General features: G+C 54.5%; 2 protein-coding genes across 2 annotated transcripts in view; one reads left to right on the forward strand and one right to left on the reverse strand.

Moving 5' to 3' along the window:
* Window positions 1-1,040: 1,040 nt before the first annotated feature.
* On the forward strand, window positions 1,041-8,993 carry LOC142881520 (bone morphogenetic protein receptor type-2-like). Its single transcript, XM_076015846.1, has 18 exons — window positions 1,041-1,305; window positions 1,701-1,793; window positions 2,320-2,511; window positions 2,591-2,791; window positions 2,903-3,010; window positions 3,147-3,238; window positions 3,362-3,595; window positions 3,984-4,098; window positions 4,177-4,340; window positions 4,405-4,552; window positions 4,636-4,775; window positions 5,227-5,351; window positions 5,605-5,791; window positions 5,948-6,064; window positions 6,144-6,338; window positions 6,452-6,877; window positions 6,908-7,445; window positions 7,679-8,993. The coding sequence occupies exons 2-18, from the start codon at window positions 1,739-1,741 to the stop codon at window positions 7,975-7,977; spliced, it is 3,336 nt and encodes a 1,111-aa protein (XP_075871961.1). The 5' UTR covers window positions 1,041-1,305; window positions 1,701-1,738; the 3' UTR covers window positions 7,978-8,993.
* A 1,823-nt stretch (window positions 8,994-10,816) lies between these two features.
* ttn.1 (titin, tandem duplicate 1) overlaps window positions 10,817-18,097 on the reverse strand; it is a 97,838-nt gene continuing 90,557 nt past the window's right edge. The window contains exons 150-153 of the mRNA XM_076015844.1: window positions 12,902-18,024; window positions 12,671-12,824; window positions 12,256-12,561; window positions 10,817-12,079 (exon numbers count right to left, since the gene is read on the reverse strand). Of these exons, the coding sequence (XP_075871959.1) occupies window positions 11,787-12,079; window positions 12,256-12,561; window positions 12,671-12,824; window positions 12,902-18,024 (5,876 nt within the window). The 3' untranslated portion in view covers window positions 10,817-11,786. The remainder of the gene's footprint in view (window positions 12,080-12,255; window positions 12,562-12,670; window positions 12,825-12,901; window positions 18,025-18,097) is intronic.

Here is an 18,097-nt window from a genome sequence, read left to right on the forward strand (position 1 = left end):
AGACAAGCTGAAGCTGACCCAAGAAGGGCATTAAGGAGGGAATCCACCCTGAGTGTGTGTGTGTGTGTGTGTGTGTGTGTGTGTGTGCTCCCTGTAGCAGCAGCGTGTTTTGTCTTTATATGGTTTCCTTTCTCATATTTGTTTAACGGCTGAACAACATCAGGGAGACTCTCTCACACACACACTCTCCCCCCCTCTCTCTCTCTCCCCCCCTCTGTCTCTCTCTCTCTCTCACACACACACACACACTCTCTCTCCCTCTCTCTCTCTCTCACCCCCTGTCTCTCTCTCTCTCCCCCCCTCTGTCTCTCTCTCTCTCTCTCTCTCACACACACACACACACACACACTCTCCCCCTCTGTCTCTCTCTCTCTCACACACACACACACACACACTCTCTCTTCCTCTCCCTCTCTGTCTCTCTCCCCCTCCCCCCCTCTCTCCCTCTCTTTCCCTCTCTGTCCCCCCCCCCTCTCTCTCACACACACACACACACACACACACACACACACACACACACACACACACACTCTCCCCCTCTCTCCATAGAGTTGCTTTGATGAAATGAGACTAAATGAGTTGATGTGTTTTTTAATGTTTCAGTTTATTTTCTTGGTCCGTTCACATCCTAAGACGGGCGTCTCCGTCAGACGCAACTCTTCAGTCGCCCTCATGGTGGCGCTCACAGGCGTCAGAACAGCGGAACAAGCAGAGAATGACGGTCTGTCTGAAACAATTGTGCTGCCATCTGCTGGACATCCAGTGAAGCTACAAGCGTCCAGAAGGGGGCGATGGACCGGATCCCCTCCAGCCAGAGCTCGCGCCACAGGAGTCGAACTCACAACCTCCGTGCACTGCTGCAGAAACAAACATGCAGTGTTTAAGTCACGGCGTGATGACGGAGGCTTCGGCTCGACACTGCTCCCCGCGGCGATCACCGGTGCTGCTCCCATCCTAACAGAATTACACACGTGACCAACGCAAGGGACGGCCGAAAGGTCCACATCCGCATGCGCATTTTTAACGTCGAACATAAACGAGTCTCGTCCGTTCCGCTCGGCAGTCGCTGCGCGCTTCTCAATTTATCACTTCCGCTTTTACTGTGAGCTCGACCGGAAGTGCGAGCTGCTCGTCGTCGCTTGACACACGGTGAATGCGCCACAGACGAACGGAGTGCAGCTTCGCTTCCAGGCGGCTTCTGAGCCGAACCGGCCGAACCCGAACAACGGAAGATTACGAACCGAACCGAGCCGAACCTATCTGTGGAGGAACACAGAGACCGAGGCGGTGGAACCCTTCACATCGGTACCGACACTCTCTCTCTCTCTCTCTCTCTCACACACACACACACACACACACACACACACACACACACACACACACACACACACACACACACACACACACACACGAAGATGAGCGACTGCGTGAGTACGCACGTGCCACTCCCTTTCCGCTGTGATGTCACAAACCTGCACATCGCGCAGGTGATCGATGATGACGTCAGTGAAACTGATCACTAATCAATATCCTGCTGACGGACAGGTGGCGCTGATGAGCAGGCAGTCGATCAGCTGAGCTGAGGAGCGAGCAGCTGGGTTGGGCGGACCGGTTCGGCTCGGTCTGGTTCTGGTCCATCTCTGTTGTGTGAGAAGATGTTGTAGGAGCAGCTGACCTGTGGTGCCGCTGTCTTCCTCCAGGTGGCGTCTGAGGATCGAACCAGACAGGTGGACCTGAGATGATGCAGGCGGCGTACGCGCTCGTCCTGCTGCTGCTGCTGCGCACCTGTGCAGGTTGGTCCACCACGAGCACTCAGCACTTAGCTTAGCTTAGCATAGCTGCAGCTACGGAACCAGGTGGAGGCTTGCTGGCCCGGACCGACCCTGATGGCTGCAGAGCGACGAGTCGCATCCTGCACAGACATCAGACTGAGCGGCGGTGGCGCGTGAACTCCACTTCCCAGGATGCCTTGCGCTCCAGCCCAAGAGTCCAGCCAGTCGCCAGCCAGTCTGCCGCTCTGAGCCGCGATGACGGAGATAAGCAGCGAGACACACACCCACCTTCCTACCATTGTGTGTGTGTGTGTGTGTGTGTGTGTGTGTGTGTGTGTGTGTGTGTGTGTGTGTGTGTGTGTGTGTGTGTGTGTGTTACACCAGACTAAACACGGCGCTCCTCCTGGCTCCAGGGAGACTCGGTGCAATCAGGAACAATTAGCTTGACAAACAGGAAGTTAGCATCGTGATGTCTAATTGTTCTTCCTGTTGTTGTGAAATGTCAGATTGCTGCTGCTGCTGCAAGGAACTTCCTGTGTGTCTCCAGGACTGCAGTGGGCGGAGCTGGAGTGTGCCTTTGCTGAGCAGCTGCAGGGGGCGGAACCTCACGGCGGCCCCGCCCACCAGCTGCGAAGGGCGGGGCCTCAAGAGAACGCCACCGTCCGCTGCCAGCGCGGCTCCCGCTGCTATGGATTATGGGAAAAGCAACCCGATGGCGACATACAACTGGTCAAGCAAGGTGAGACACACACACACACACACACACAGAGCGAAGACGAAGCTCCGCCCCTAACCCCGCCCCCTCCCTCCCGCTGCAGGCTGCTGGCCTCACACCGGCAGCCAGGGGGAGTGCGGCTCCGAGCGCTGCCTGGTTTCTGCTCCACCTGCTGTGGTCCACAACAGCAGCTACAGGTTCTGCTGCTGCAGGCAGCACCTGTGCAACCTCAACTTCACCGAGGCTCCGCCCCCTGCTGGCTCACCTGCACAGAGGCTGCTGGAGGACAGCGGGCCAGAGGCCGGTGGGTGTCCAGCACACACACACACACACACACACACACACACACACACACACGTCAGTGTGGTGAGATGTGATGCTGCATTGATGTCATTGTGACGTCATAACCCCACAGCCAATGGGCCGCTGAGGAGGGCGGAGTCAGCGCTGGTGGCCCTGGTGACTGTCGCTGTTGCAGCCTTCGCCATTGTGGCGGCGTTCCTGGGATACCGAGTGATGAGAGGTACACACACACACACACACGCACGCACACACACACACACACACACTGATCAGGTGAATTGTGTGTGTGTGTGTGTGTGTGTGTGTGTGTGTGTGTGTGTGTGCGTGCGTGTGTGCGTGTGCGTGTGTGTGTGCAGGAAGGAAGAAGCTCCTCGCTGAGTGTGTGGTGGATGTGATGGAGTCAAACAGTGAAGCTGCTGTGGAGCTGGACAACCTCAAACTGCTGGAGGTACACACACACACACACACACACACACACACGCACGCACGGAGGCCACGCCCCTCTGGCGTCACCGCGATGCTTCTGAGGCGGGATGTTGGAACCCCGCCCTCTTCCTGTGTCTCCCGGCAGCTGATTGGCCGAGGCCGCTACGGCACGGTGTTCCGTGGCCTCCTCGGCGAGCGCTGCGTCGCCGTCAAGCTCTTCAGCTCAGCCAATCGGCAGACCTTCGCCAACGAGCGCTCCATCTACAGCCTGCCGCTGCTGCAGCAGCACCTCAACCTGGCCCACTTCCTCAGTGCCGAGCAGAGGACCACCACCGACGGACGGCCAGAGTTCCTCATCGTCATGGACTTCTACCCCCAGGTTAGGACCACCAGACACCAAAGTCTCCACCAGGTGGAGGGCCCAGGTCTTCTGGAGTCTCTGCCTGGTCCAGGTGGAGGGCCCAGGTCTTCTGGAGTCTCTGTCTGGTCCAGGTGGAGGACCCAGGTCTTCTGGAGTCAGCAGGCAGTCTGCTGATTCCTCCTACTTCCTTCCTGGAGCCATGGACCTACACCACTGGTCCAGTTCTTCTTTGGGCTGAGAGAACCTTCTGGGAACCCCCAGGAAGACCTGGTGCACCACGTGGAGGGTCCAGGTCTTCCTGGAGTCTCCACCTGATGAGTTGCACTCAGACAACAGCAATACCGGGCCGGGAGGATCCAGAAAAACAGGACGTGTTCAAAGCTGTGTGTCTGTCTGTGTGTCTTAGGGCAGCCTGTCTCGCTACCTGTCTGTCCACACAGTGGACTGGTCCACCTGCTGCAGGATGACCCTTGGTGTCACCAGAGGCCTTGCCTTCCTGCACCATGAACTGCACAGAGGAGGTCTCGCTCTCTCGCTCTCTCTCTTTCTCTGTCTCTCGGTCTGTCTCACTCAGCTGACTCCTCCTCTACCTCTGCCAGACCAGTACAAACCGGCGGTGGCCCACCGAGACGTGTCCAGCAGGAACGTTCTGGTCCGAGGCGACCTGACCTGTGTCCTGGCTGACTTCGGTCTGTCTATGAGGCTGACAGGAAGTCGTCAATGTTGTCCCGGCGGAGACGACGACACCATGGCCATATCAGAGGTGAGGTCTGGTGAGTGGCGGTGACCTAGGAGATCAGGAGGTGACAGAGGTCATGTGCCCGCAGGTGGGGACGGTGCGGTACATGGCTCCGGAGGTTCTGGGCGGAGCGCTGAACCTGCGGGACTACGAGGCAGCGCTGAAGCAGGTGGACGTCTACGCTCTGGGTCTGCTGCTGTGGGAGAGCTTCAGGAGGTGTTCACACCTGTTCCCAGGTGACGCACCAGGTTCCTACCGAGGGCAACTGGACCCACGGCAGACCACATCCTGTCCTCATCCCGCTGTGATGTATGTCCAGGTGAAGCGGCACCCGAGTACGAGCTGGCCTTCCAGGCGGAGCTGGGGAACCATCCCAGCTTTGAGGAGATGCAGATCCTGGTGGCCAGAGAGAAGACCAGGCCTCGCTTTCCCCAAGCCTGGGAGAAGAATGGCAGCTTGGTGAGGGTCCTCCTGGTCCACATGGTCTTGAATCGCTGCCCGCCAGCGCATCATCAAATAGGTCTTAAAAGAAACTGAACTGTTTTTTCTTCCGAGTGAATCCACTCAGGTTGAGCATCAAGAGAGACAACAGCCAGTCGGTAGTGTGAGGGTGGGCGGGACCCGTGTTTTCTGCTCTGTGTTGATTTGATGCTCGAGCTGTTGGTGAACTTTGAGCGGTGAAGGGAACTCACCTGTGATTGGCTGAGCTCAGGTGTGGGTGTGTGAGAGTGACAGGGGGCACTGGGACTCGCAAAGAAACTTTGCAATGTGCTCATTACTGCCACCGAGTGGTCAGGGGTGTGAACTGCAACTTGTCAAAATGAACAACGGCCTTCAGATTTATCCGTCAGCGTTAAAAAAACCTTTCAATGAGGGAAAATGTCGGGTTAACGCGACCTCTGGTTTCCAGGTGCTGCGTTCCCTGAAGGAGACCATGGAGGACTGCTGGGACCAGGACGCTGAAGCTCGACTCACTGCTCAGTGTGCGGAGGAGAGACTGAGTGAACTCGCCCAGTTGAACACACACAACCACAGGTACACACACACACTGACAACAGACAACATGTGCACCTCAGGGTCCCATGGACTGTGAGGAAAAACTCCAAAGGTAGTTCTCCATCCTGAGGGGCCTGCAGGGTTAGCTGAGGGTCTTCTCAGCGGGTTCTTCACACGGTTCCTCCAGCTCCAGTCCAGACGAAGACCTGGACACTGCAGCGGTTGCTGGAGCTGAGGACTGACTTTAAGTTTGCTGTCATCTCTTGGTTCCTCATCTCTCTCCACCTCTCAGGAATCTGTCTCACTGCAGCACGCCTACCAGCTCCGCCTCCAGCTACATTGAGGCCCACCAGGTGGGTGTGGTTAACCGCCTTCAAGGAGAAAGCCAGCAGGCGGCGGTCATCAAGACTGTAGTGAGCGGAGCGGAGGCTGCTGAGAAGAACAGGAACCTCATCAACCAGGAGCGGCAGCAGAGGCTGGTATGAAGCCACCTCCGGTCTCGTAGGTGGCGCTGGGCCCCAAACGGCCCTCAGCTATTAGGCAAAGACCTGGAGGCCACCAGTGGACTCTGAAGAAGTTCTAGTCCAAGTTTGCTAATGTCTGAATCTGTACATCAGCTGCTTCTGTCTCCACAGGCCCCCAAGAAACCGAGGAACAGTTCTGACGAGAACTTGAAGGAACTTTCAGCCGTTGCCTCGGCTGAGTACAAAACCTGCAGTTTGCTGAGTGACTCGGTGTCTCAAACGGCTCAGGTAAACACCTGCACCTCCAGCAGGTTCCTATGAAGTCCTCTCCAGGAATGGGGTCAGGATCTCTTCCTGTGATTTTTAGGCAGACAAACTACTGCCGACTCTGGTGGCTTGCGGTAGACCCGATCTCCCTCCGCCAGCCTCACAGCCCCTGCCCAAGCAACAGAACCTGCCCCTGAGGCCCAAAAGCCTCCACCTTCTCTTCAAGACCAAGGAGACCAAGGAGACGCCCTCAGTCTTCCCTCAACTGAAGCTGGGAAAGTCCAGTCATCACCAGGTACAGTGTGGCCAGGCAAGGCTAACAGCAGCAGGCTAAGGCTAGCGCAGTGCTAGACACTGTCCATTATGGTACCTGGCACATGGAACTAACACTACCACAATCTGTTGCAGGTGGAAACGGGTGTTGCTAAAATGAACACTGTCACGATCATCTCAGCTGTAGAGCCCCACCTGGTGACCACCGTCAGTAACTCCAGCGTGAAGTGTGCAGCCGGGGGCGCTCCCTCTCTGGTAACCAATGGCCTGACGGCTGGAGGTCAGAGGAATCTGGGGGCGGGGCAGCAGCTGCACCATGAAAACAGAGTGGGCAGCCAAAGAGAAGACCTCCTGACCTTCAGCCCTGATGAGCAGCGCCCCCTGCTGGACGGAGAGCAGCCACCTGCCGAGAGCACGCCCACCGGTGGGCCGCAGAGCCTCCACCAGGCCAGAAGAGGGCACGCCCCGACAGCACCAGGTTGCAACTACAACAACAACAACAGCAACAGGACGGCCATGGGACTGGACCTCCAGCTGCCTGGTTCAGAGCTCCAACCAGACCTCAGCAAGGTCCACCTGCTCCAACCAGACCTCAGCACCGTCCACCAGCTCCTGAAGGAGCCACACATGTCCAGTCAGAACATCGCCACGTCTCCTCAACCACTTTGGCCTTTGGAAGATAAAATCTTACCTTCTAGTCAAGGGGAAGATATGACATACAGCCAGATCCAAGAGGCTCAGGCCCCTCCCACTAGAGGTCCGGCTGCTCCCACTGGAGTTCCTCTCCTGGGAGGTCCAGATGATGGCTCTGCCTCCAGAGAAGCTCTGCCAAGTCAGACCTCCGTCCCGCCATCAGCAGCCTCAGCGGTTCAAGAGGCTTCGTCCCAGAGCTCAGCGCCACCTTCAGGGGCCTCGGGAAACCTGGCTCCAGAAGACTTTTCTTTGGTTCGGAAGCCATACCATGATACCCTCAGAGGACCTTCAGCTTTACAACAGGCTGCTCTACCAAGCCGCGCGGCGTCGGTTCCACAAGCTCCTGTTATGTTGCGGCCCCAGAGAGGCGTGGCTAAAGCAAAGAGGCCTGAGCGTCCCAGTTCCTTGGACCTGTCTGCATCCTTCATCTACTCAGGTAACATTTGTACAGTTTACACTCCTCCTCTGACACACTGTGTCCTCCTCCTCCTCCTGTGACCTCCTCCTCTTCTGTTATCTCCTCCTCTGACCTCTTGTAACCTTCTCCTCCTGTTACCTCCTCTTCCTCTGATCTCCTCCTCCTGTTACCTCCGTCTCCTCCTCCTGTTACCTGCTCCTCCTCTGACCTCCTCCTCCTGTTACCTGCTCCTCCTCTGACCTCCTCCTCAGATGACGACCCTTTGACCGGCAGCCTGAGTTCTTCAGGGGAGAAGATCAAACGGCGGGTCAAGACTCCGTACACCCTGAAGAAGTGGCGTCCAGCCTCGTGGGTCGTTTCTGCAGAAGCAGCTCTAGACCTGGACCTGGAGTTGGACCACGGAGGCCAGACCTCGGTCTCCTCTGGCGCTCCAGTCAGTGGGAGCAGCGGCCTCCCCAGCAAGTCCAAGTCCAGCATGGCGGTTTTTTCGGTGGGCGTGGCAGCAGCAGCGACCACGACTTCGGAGCCTGACGGGATGACCAGTTTCTAGAGCTGCTACAGAGAGGAGCCTTCGTGGCCTCGGCACTTTCTACTCGAGTTGGGCCTCATTTGGGACGAGTGTGTCGGTGTCGGTAGGTTCGGTTGAACTGACGCTGAGTGTCGGTGATGGACTGACTGAGCAAAACCCAAAGCCTCCTGACTCTGAAGGTCTGAAGTCATCCAGGTTGAACTGAAGCAACTGAAGGTTCTTGAAGTCGATGGTTCTCCAAGAACCCTCCTGGTCAAATCCACCTGGTGGTTGGCTGGAGCTCCTGGAGGCTTCGCTGCAGAATGGCTCAAGGTTCTCCGAGCAGACCACCAAGACCTCGGTCCTCTGGAGGAAATCCTGTGTTTGACCTGCGTTAACTTCCCTCACCTATGCACCCAGCACGTCCCGCGGACAACAACCTTTCCTTCTCATTGGCTCATTGTTCAGTCAGCTGACCCATCGTGTCAGCTGACCAACGGCCTTGACCTGCGTCAGCCAACAGCCTCCTCAAACACCTGGACCGGCGGAGGAGACCAGAAGCCGAAGGTCTCGGTGGAGAACTGAACAAGTAGCACAGTGACAGCCGGCCTTAGAGACCTCCTTCACCCGATGGTCTCACGTTGAACATAAACCTGTGGGGCAGCAACATTCCCATTGTTTATTTTAAGATCCACCGCACTTTATTTCAGTATAAGCACATTGAACACTTCTCACTGAGTCCTTATAGTCCTCACTGTCAATCAAGTCCAGCATCCTGGAGTCCGTGCTCAAGTGTTGGCTCCGAGTAACGTTTGGTGTCATCGTTTATGAAAAGCAACAATGAAAATGAAGCGGGATTGCAGAAAAGTATTATTTTATATTTCCATGGTGCAGTATTAACAATGTAACACCGTCAGTAGGTCTGTGGCACGTCGTTAACATGTGCAGTATCTAAAGTGAACGTATCAATGTTTAGCACGATAGATGCCAACCATCATCAAACAGTTTGTAATTGTGTGTTTGCTGTAAACATCATGAAACTCTAGGGTAGGGGTTAGGGGTCAGGGTAGGGTCAGGGGTCAGGGGTGTCAAACTCATGTTGGTTCACGGGCCACACAGAGGAAAATCTCTTCCCAGGCGGGCCGGACCGCTAAAATCATGGTATCGTAATAATAACGTAAACAAAATTTGTTTTACTTTGTCTGTGTTCTTTCAGCACTCTGCACTCTGGACCAGTGCTGCCAACTCCTCAGTGAGGAAAGTCGCTATTGGCCGTCCTGAAAGTCGCTAGAAGTCGCCAAATGACCTCATCGTCTAATTTGCATCATTGACCATTTGCACTTGATCGCAACGTAACAACAGCAGGAAGAGTCGGGAGATCTGTTGCTAGTCGCTTTTGACAAAAAATAAAAGTCACCATGGGGAGAATAACGACTTTTTGGGGGGAGAAAGTCGCTGAGTTGGCAACGCTGCTCTGCATCAACTTTGTCTGTTTCGACAGAGACGTTCTGGGGCAATGAGGGCAGCCAATAGGAGGCGTTCTGGGGCACTGAGGGCAGCCAATAGGAGGCGTTCTGAGGCAATGAGGGCAGCCAATAGGAGGCGTTCTGGGGCAATGAGGGCAGCCAATAGGAGGCGTGATTGGCTGCCGATTTGCTCAGCCCCAGTATTGAGTTTGTTCGCGAAGCAGAAACGATATTGCGACACCAAGTGGACACATTAGAACAGCACTTTCTTTCATTGAAAAATTGCAGTTTTTATATTTTGCAAAATCATCTCGCGGGCCGGAAAAAAAACACTTTGCGGGCTTGATCCGGCCCGTGGGCCGTATGTTTGACACCCCTGGGTTAGGGTTAACAAGGCTTTGAAAATGTTCCTCCTCTTTTGTATTTTCTACCGTTTCTACTTTTATGAGACTTTACCTTGAAGAAGAGCGCCCCCTGGATTGTGTCGCACAAAGCTGTAAACTCCTTACGAGCACCAGAACACAGCCTGTTCAGAATGTATCCAAGCATCTGTTTCTTAACCAGAGTTCAGACTCGGTTCTTGGCTCGCTCCACTTGTGTTCACTTTGTTTGACTTTGACTGAGCGCACTGGCTGGTTGGGTTAGCAGTAGCATTAGCAGTAGCAGTAGCTGAGCTAGCACCAGTGTCCAATCCCTTTAAAGTTAGGAGTAGCGTTCACGTCATTGCATAAACCCGATTCCTCCTGTTGACTTCCAACTGTGGAAATGATCCATGCTAATGCTAACGCTAACGCTTGAGCCACATAGCAAAATGCAAATTGTCACGTCTTGTATATAAGGGATGTTATTGACCGTCTTGCAGGTGTATCATCCCCATCCAGGTGGTGTAGTTGAATTCCATGTTTTGATGACTGAGTACTGATGAAAGATATCGGGCAGGCAGAGGAGCTGCATTCTGATTGGCTGAAGGTTCACGCTGTCCACATTTAAACCCACACAGACTGAAGCATTATAACCATGATGAATAAAGTGGCTGCATCTCACTGCTGATGGTCTTCTTCTGTAACTGACAGAGTAACTGAGTAACTGACTGACAGAGTAACTGACTGATTGACTGACAGAGGAACTGACAGAGTCACTGTTAAAAGTCAGCGAGTGACTGACGGAGAGATTGTGAGTAATACGCTGAGTCTTTGCTTTGGTTGTCATCCTTTGAATCATAGAAGAAAAGCACTCAGCTAAAGTGTGTGTGTGTGTGTGTGTGTGTGTGTGTGTGTGTGTGTGTGTGTGTGTGTGTGTGTGTGTGTGTGTGTGTGTGTGAGCACGGCGGCTGTGGCTGAGGGTCAGACTACAGTGTGTGAGCTGGTCTGGTCCCTGGTCCCTGCAGCTGGATGAAGGAGGAGGCGGAGCCGGCGTAGTGCTGAAATCACGCTTTATTAAAACTCATTCAAACTCAAGGAGGAGGAGGAAGTCGGTCTGACAGCGCGGGGCCGTCCTCACAGGAGACGAGTCGCCGTGTGAAGGTCAGACGACCCCGACTGACAAGGTCAAAGGTCTACAAACTATTACACACTCACACGCACGCGCACACTGAACACGTTAGCTAACTATCCTCCGAGAGCCAGCGCTGCTTCTGCGCCGGAGGGTCGGCGCCGACTTCCGACCGTCGCCTTGGAGGCCAGGAGACCTTGAGGTGCCGGAGGTCGGCGGCGCCGTCAGGCGCCAGAAGCAGCGCTCTAAACGCCGAGGACGCAGGCCGCTCGCGCCCCCGGCGGGTCATCACATCACGGTGGTACAACTCGGGTCGGTCCGGGCTCGAGGCCGCGTGGCGCCGCTTTAACGTTAGGGAGACGCAAGCGGCGCTCGGGGCCTCGAGGCCGCGGCGCAACTCGTCAAAACATCTCGCGTTTACACGCGTGTAAAAACTTTGTCTGGGTTCAGAACATCGACGGGGAGCTTCTCCACCCGTCGAGGCGGTCTTAAGACTTCAACCCGGGGTTGAGGCGCAGAGTTTGGTTGCTCGGTTCCGCAGGGTATTCGTTCCCGGTGGAACTTTCTCCTGCTCTTCTTTAACTGAATAACGTCATAAATAACAATGCATACATTTCCCATAACCGTTCCGTTGCGGCTATATACATTATGTACATGTCACAGAAAACTGGATCAAAAGTCCAAAGTCATCGTTATCCAATATGGCACAATTTATAACAAGGTTAGACTGGAGTCTAGTTTGGCATATATTAATGTCAAGATTGGTACAAAAATAGTTCATATTTACAAGAACAGAGATGCAGATCTTCATCACGTATCGCTGCTAATTCACTAAATAAAAAGGTTGTGGATGAGGGGGCGGGAACATCGATTCTGTTTTTTTCTCTTTTTTCCTCACATGGACCGAACGTGAACGTTGACGGTGGCGTCGTCGCTGCCGAACTCGTTGGACAGCCGCAGGCTGTAGGCTCCGGCGTCGCCCTCCTTCACCGCCCGGATCACCAGGGTGGACTGACCCTCCGAGGTCTCCACCCGGTACCGCTCATCCCCGTTGGGTAGGCGGCGTCCCGAGGCGACCCACTGGACCAGGGGCGCCGGGTCTCCAGAGAACGCTGCCGCCAGGGTCAGCGGTTTTCCCGGTTGTGCGCTGACGTTGAGCGGAAGAGCCTCGATCTTTGGCGGAGTGCCTGGGAGAGGGAGGAGGAGGAGAAGGGAAGTGTTTCAAGTTAGCTTCACCTCCTCGTTAATGACCTTCATCCCTCCTTCAGCTCCAGACTCAAGTCAGTTTGAATTGAACAGAGGATTCTTTCACTTCTGCTCCCCTCCTGGCTGCTCGCCACCAGGTCCAACCTGTGTGCCTCACCTCTTTTAGCACCCTGGACCAGGAGTCCTCCGAAGGACAAGGCCTCCACGTGACCGGACAATTCCACGCTGTGGCTTTTGGAGCTCAGTGAAATGACGGACTGGGCCATGGTGGCAGACATGCTAGTGGCAGACGAGCTCTCAAACAAATACTCAGTGGCAGCAGCAGAGCGAACGCTGCTCAAGGTGCCGAACTGAACGGCCGCTGCCCCCGCGTGAACGGATTTCTGCATGCTGGCAGCAGCTTGAGCGGAAGAAGCTCTGTGCTCCTCAATTATCATCGTTTCTGTTGGTTCTTCAACCAGAGCTGCAAAAATGCAAGAGACAGGCACACAACTCATTTGGTAACGTTCACAAGTACAGGTTCTGGTCTGGACCTGCTGGGAGTCAGAGGTCCGGGTGGGACAGACACTTACTGTGAACGAGGAGGGAGGCTGTTGCAGAACACTGGCCGGACTGGTTCTTGGCTCTGATGGTGTATTTCCCACTGTCTGCAACGGAGGCCTTGCAGATCTCCAGACTGAACACATTCCCAGCGTGGCTCAGTCTGCGGTCCGATGTGACCAGGATCTGCAGAAAGAAAATCACTGCGTTAGGTGGACTCGAGGTCGACTGCAGACCGGAGCTACGCTGAGGCTGTCACTCACCACCACGTTGTCCTTCAGCCACTCCACTTCAGGCAAAGGCTCTCCAGAGATTTCACACATGAATTTGACTTTTTGTCCTTCGTCCACATTCTGGGAGCGAGGTTGCAGCAGGAAGTGGGGCGCCTCTGGGACCGATGACGGAGACATGACTCTTTTTGGTGACCTGATGGGAGAAGTCACTCGTCCTCTTTCAGCTGGAGGAGGAGATTTGGGAGTGGGCGATTTAGGCGTTGGAGACTTTGGTGAAAGTGGTGACTTGACTCGCTGAGGGGACTTGATGGGCTCTGGGGATTTGACTCTTTGTGGTGACTTGATGGGTTCGGGAGACTTGGCCAGAGGGCTCTTGGCCTCTGGAGAGGTAACTCTCGGAGGAGCCACTACCTTTTCTGCAGATACCGACTTGCGGATGGTCAGGGTGAAATGGGCCTCCTGTTTGCCTTCACTGTTCTCCACCAACACTGTGTAGCTGCCTTCATCTGAACTCTCCACAGCAGAGATCTCCAAGTGGGAGTTGTGCTGAGTGGAGAGGATGTGATGCCGAGCCGAGGAACCAATAACGGCACCTTCACGCAGCCATGTGACGGACGGTGCTGGTTCACCGTCCACATCGCAGTCGAACCTGGCAAGATCCCCCTCCTCCACCGTCAGAGACTGGGGCTTGTTCAGAATCTTAGCAGGGACACCGCGCGTCTCAACAACAGAGACAGACTCCTTAGCAACAGAGACAGACTCCTTCTTAACGACAGAGACAGACTCCTTCACAACTTTTTCCGTAATGGTTTCTGATGTTGACACTACGGAGGAGGACACGTGGTACCCTTCAGTCCTGGTCATCTCTGGCAGATGGGAGGATGGAGGTTCCTCGTCTTGGCGCAGTGAGGAGAAGGCAGCATATTCAGCTCCTGCTACGTCCAGCGAGGCGTAGTCAGAGGTCTCTCCTTTAGCGTTTCTGCAGACCACCCGGTAAGTTCCGGAGTCTTCAGTCACACAGTTGATGATTTGAAGAGTTAGGACGCCGCTTACGTTGCTCATGTGGAATTTGTTACTGTAACGAATTTCTTTTCCATTGTGGAACCACTTGACCTCAGGCTCTGGCTTGGACTGCACATTCAGCGTGAAGCTGGTGTTGGAGCCGTAAGGGACACGATGGGAGCGCATCCTGACGGTGATCCTCGGAGCATGGTCGAGGCTGAAAGGAGCCTGCGTCACCACTTCCACCTTCCTCTCCACTGACCTTCTCTCGGCTCTGAGGACCTGCTTCCTCTCCTCGTAGCGAGAGGCAAAGTCTACTCTGGGCAGGGTCACGTCGGTCTTGAGAGCTTTCGCTGCGGTGGCAGTGGTGGTAGTGGGTTCGGGCATCTGGAGCTTCTTGATGGGTTTAGGAATATATTCCGAGGTCATGGCAGTCAAATGTTCAGACTCAGCGCTCTCAGAGAATTTTGCCACGCTGACCACCGTTTCCTTCTTGGTGCTTCGAGTCTTCTCCTCAAAGTCCATGCGTCTGAGTTCACTCTTGTAAGAGGAGATCCTCTGGACGGTTGTGTGAGGACGCAGCAGCTCCTGATCTTCTCGTTCTTCATACACCCTTTGCTTCTGTCTCGGCGCTTTGAAAGTAGCTTTGTCGTGGCGCTGGCGGAGGTCAACAAAGGAGGGGCCGGCCTCGTACTTGGACGGAATTTTATACGAATCGTATCTGTAGAGCTCTTCTCTGCCCTCGTCGTCGCTGTAGATTCTCTTCGGAGATGAAGGCCGCAGGGCAGAAAGCTCAAAGCGGACCGGACTCAAGCTGGGTGGGGAGGCCGAGTAGCCAAGCTCGAGCTCTTCCTCCAAGCGAAGCCTCTCCTCCTCTGTTCTCTTCATCGAAAGGTACTCGTCCACAGGCAGAAGCAACTCCTCATCCGAGAGATCACCAAGGGAGCGCCTACGGATCCTGCGGTAGAGCTCCAATTCAGGAGAGGGAGTGCGCTGCCTTGCAGGCCTGACCGTTTCCAAGTCATCCTGAGTGACGGAGGAGATGCGCCACTTGGGTTTGTACTGTTCCTTGATCCTGATTGGCACCTCGTAGAACTGCTCCCATCTGGAGAGGCGAATGCGCTTCATTCTCTTCTGTGTGATTTTCTCCATGGGTTCAGGGAACTCGTACTGATCCCGCAGTTTCTTGTACCACTTCATGTCTGAAAGTGGCTTGAAGTGCTTGATTTCTACGTCCTCCTCGAGAACGGCAGGATTGATGACGCGAGGAGTTGGGACGTCGTAGGGCATGCGCAGCCTCTTCTCGTCAGCTCGCTTCTTCCTCTCCTCTTTTTCTTTTTTGATCTCAGCTTCCGTCTTCTCGCCCTTCTTTGTGGTGACGGCCGGTTTGAACATGGTGGCTGCCTCTCTGACAGCTTGAACCGCTGCAGGTGGCAGGGGAGTCACCACAGCACCGGCCATGATCATAGATAGTCTCACCTTTTTGTCCAACTCCTCCTGTCCTGCCACCCTTTTCTTCTTTTCACTCGTCTCAATTTCCTTCTTCACACGAAGGACACGCTCCACTTTCAACGTGGCCTGGCAACTTGCAGATCCGGCAGAGTTGGTAGCGGTAACTCTGTACACGCCAGAGTCCTCAGACAGGGTGTCTTTCACATGTAGGATGAAGTAATCCAGACCCTCGTGAACGACTTCAATAGACGGTCCAAAGGCCAAAGGCATGCCGTCCTTCTCCCACTTCAGTGCCGGACGTCCAGACACTCTGATCTCAAAACGCACGTTCTGACCCTCCCTGCACTCCACGTTTGCCAGCAGCCGTTTAAACATCGGCCTCAGCGTGAGGTCTGCGGGTTTAGGTCGAGGAACGACCGTGAGACGAGCTTTGCAGCTGTCTTCGCCAAACCTGTTGCGGGCCACGACGCTGTACTCGGCATCGTCCTCTTCATTTAGACTGTGTATAATAAGTTGGTACAAGCCCTTGTCAGTGATGAAAGTATATTTCTTGTCATCCTGTCCAGGGATCATCTTCTGTCCAGATTTATGCCAGATGACTCGTGGCTCAGGGTGAACGGTAATGGTGACGCTAAAGCGCAAGTCTTCACCAATGTAGGCTGTTTGGTTGACCAGCGGGAGGGTGAACTCGGGTGGCTTCTGCAGCATCCTGGCAGTGTCGACCCTTCGCTTTGTCTTCTTGACCACGCGGCCGGTGAAGAAGTTGCGGTACGATCTGACACCATTGACGAAGAGCTCTGCGTAGGCGCTGTCCTCGCCGTACTCATTGACAATCTTGCATCTGTACGTGCCGTCGTCGGCCCTGCTGACCTTGGTGACGGTGATCACAGCCAGGCCGTCCTCGTATTCGATTTCGTATCTGTCGCTAGCCTCAAGCTGCCTAACTCCACAGTACCACGTCACTTCGGTGCTGCTATCGTAATTCTCCACATTGCAGATGAATTTCACCGCGTCTCCTTCGCTGACCACAGCGTGGCTGATCTGTCCTCCAACCGGACCGTTTTCAAATGGTGCAATCTTTACCTTGGCAACAAAGACACCTCGCTGGGACCTGAGGGAGCCGCCACTAGCGACACGGGCCGCAGACACTGCAGTGCTCCACTCCTTCCTGGCCATCTGCTGGTAGTATCTCTTGTGCCTGCCAGTTGCAATGGCTCTGGTGCTGACTTCCTCAGTGGGCTTGGCGAGCCATGGATGTACCAGGGCCTCGGCAGCAGTCATACGATGCTTACGCTCTTTAGTTATCAAGCGGTCGGTGAAATCCATGGAATCGACGCTGACATGCTTGAAGGACTCGTCGTCGTAGCTGTAGGCTGCGCTGGAAATGTTATCGATCATTTGTTGGTTGGTTTCTGCTGTGAAGGGATTCAGTCCAGAGAGGAGAACGTAGGCGAGGACGCCAACGGCCCACATGTCAGTGACAGAGCTGACCATGTCACACTGGTGGATCTCAGGTGCAGCGTACTCAGCGGTGGTGTACTGAATCTTGATTTGTTCTCCTGGAGTGAGGCGTCTAGACTGGCCCAGTTCAATAATCTTCACATTTGAACTTGTTCTGGTGGTGTATATGACGTTTTCAGGTCTGATATCAAAGTGGCCGTAGCTCTCGCCATGCAGGAACTCGAGAGCTGAGCAGATCTGCCGGATGTAGTTGACAATCTCCCGCTCGTTGAGCTCAAAATCAGCTGAGTTGAGGCGTTCGAAGATGTCTGTGCCGGAGATGAAGTCGTAGATCATCACCAGCTCCTCTGGGCTCTCAAACGACTCGTGAAGGAGCAGGAAGTTTGTGTGCTTGGCAAGATTTAGCGTTGCAATTTCTTTCTTCACTACTGCTTGGTCGGCACCTCTCACTTTGACAAATTTGGCCATGTACGTCTTCTCTGAACTTATGTCAACACAGCGGTGGATGATGCCAAATTGGCCTCGGCTCAACTCTTCCGCGATGGCGTATTTATTGTGCAGATTCTTTGAATCCGAGTGCTGGGCCTTGCCTCTGCGCACATCTCCGCTGTCGTCAACCTCCCTGTCATACAGTAGAACTCTTGATTTGTCCTCCTTGGTCATGACTGGTCCGCTACTCTCAGACGGGGCACTCTGGCCAAATTTATTCTCAGCAATGACCCTGAACTGGTAGCTGGTTCCTCCAAAGAGGCCGATGACAGTGTACCGGGTGTCACGTGACTGGGCGACCCGTTGCCACCTTTCAGCTGTGGTGGGGCATTTCTCAATGATATAGCTAATGACTCTGCTGCCACCATCATTTGCTGGCGCCACCCAATTGAGTGCGACTGAGTCTCGGGACACATCGCTGGCTTTGACACCACGAGGAGGATCGGGAACATCGGCGACATCCAACTCGACGGTCTGCTGGTCAATACCAAATCTGTTCTTTGCACAGACGATATAGAAACCGGCATCTTTCTTTTCCACACCATTGGGGAACACCAGCGAGGTGAAGGACCTGGTGACGATGACCTGGTAGTGGCCGTTGCTGTCTATCAGATCTTGTCCCTTCTGCCATGTAATGACAGGATCGGGTTTGCCACCAAAAGGAATCTTGATGTTGACCACCTCTCCACGCAGGGCAGGGATGGCTTCCTTGTCCTTCAGGTTCTTTGGCAGGTGGATCTTGGCAGGGACTGTAAATTAAAAGACAGTGTGTAAATATATACTGAATAGAAATGATACGTATGTATAGGAGAAGAAAAACTA

This window comes from Nelusetta ayraudi, unplaced genomic scaffold (assembly GCF_046127955.1).
Source record: "Nelusetta ayraudi isolate G7.1 ecotype Tasmania unplaced genomic scaffold, CSIRO-AGI_Nayr_v1 ptg000200l, whole genome shotgun sequence".
In the NCBI taxonomy this organism is placed as follows: domain Eukaryota; kingdom Metazoa; phylum Chordata; class Actinopteri; order Tetraodontiformes; family Monacanthidae; genus Nelusetta; species Nelusetta ayraudi.

What these genes read in the sequence shown, in the direction of transcription:
- LOC142881520 (XM_076015846.1), top strand. Translation starts at nt 1,739, where the DNA reads ATGATGCAGGCGGCGTACGCGCTCGTCCTGCTGCTGCTGCTGCGCACC. An exon ending in TTGAACACACACAACCACAG is followed by an intron (nt 5,352 to 5,604) that starts GTACACACACAC and finishes TCCACCTCTCAG; the next exon opens with GAATCTGTCTCACTGCAGCA. An exon ending in CGGTGTCTCAAACGGCTCAG is followed by an intron (nt 6,065 to 6,143) that starts GTAAACACCTGC and finishes TGTGATTTTTAG; the next exon opens with GCAGACAAACTACTGCCGAC.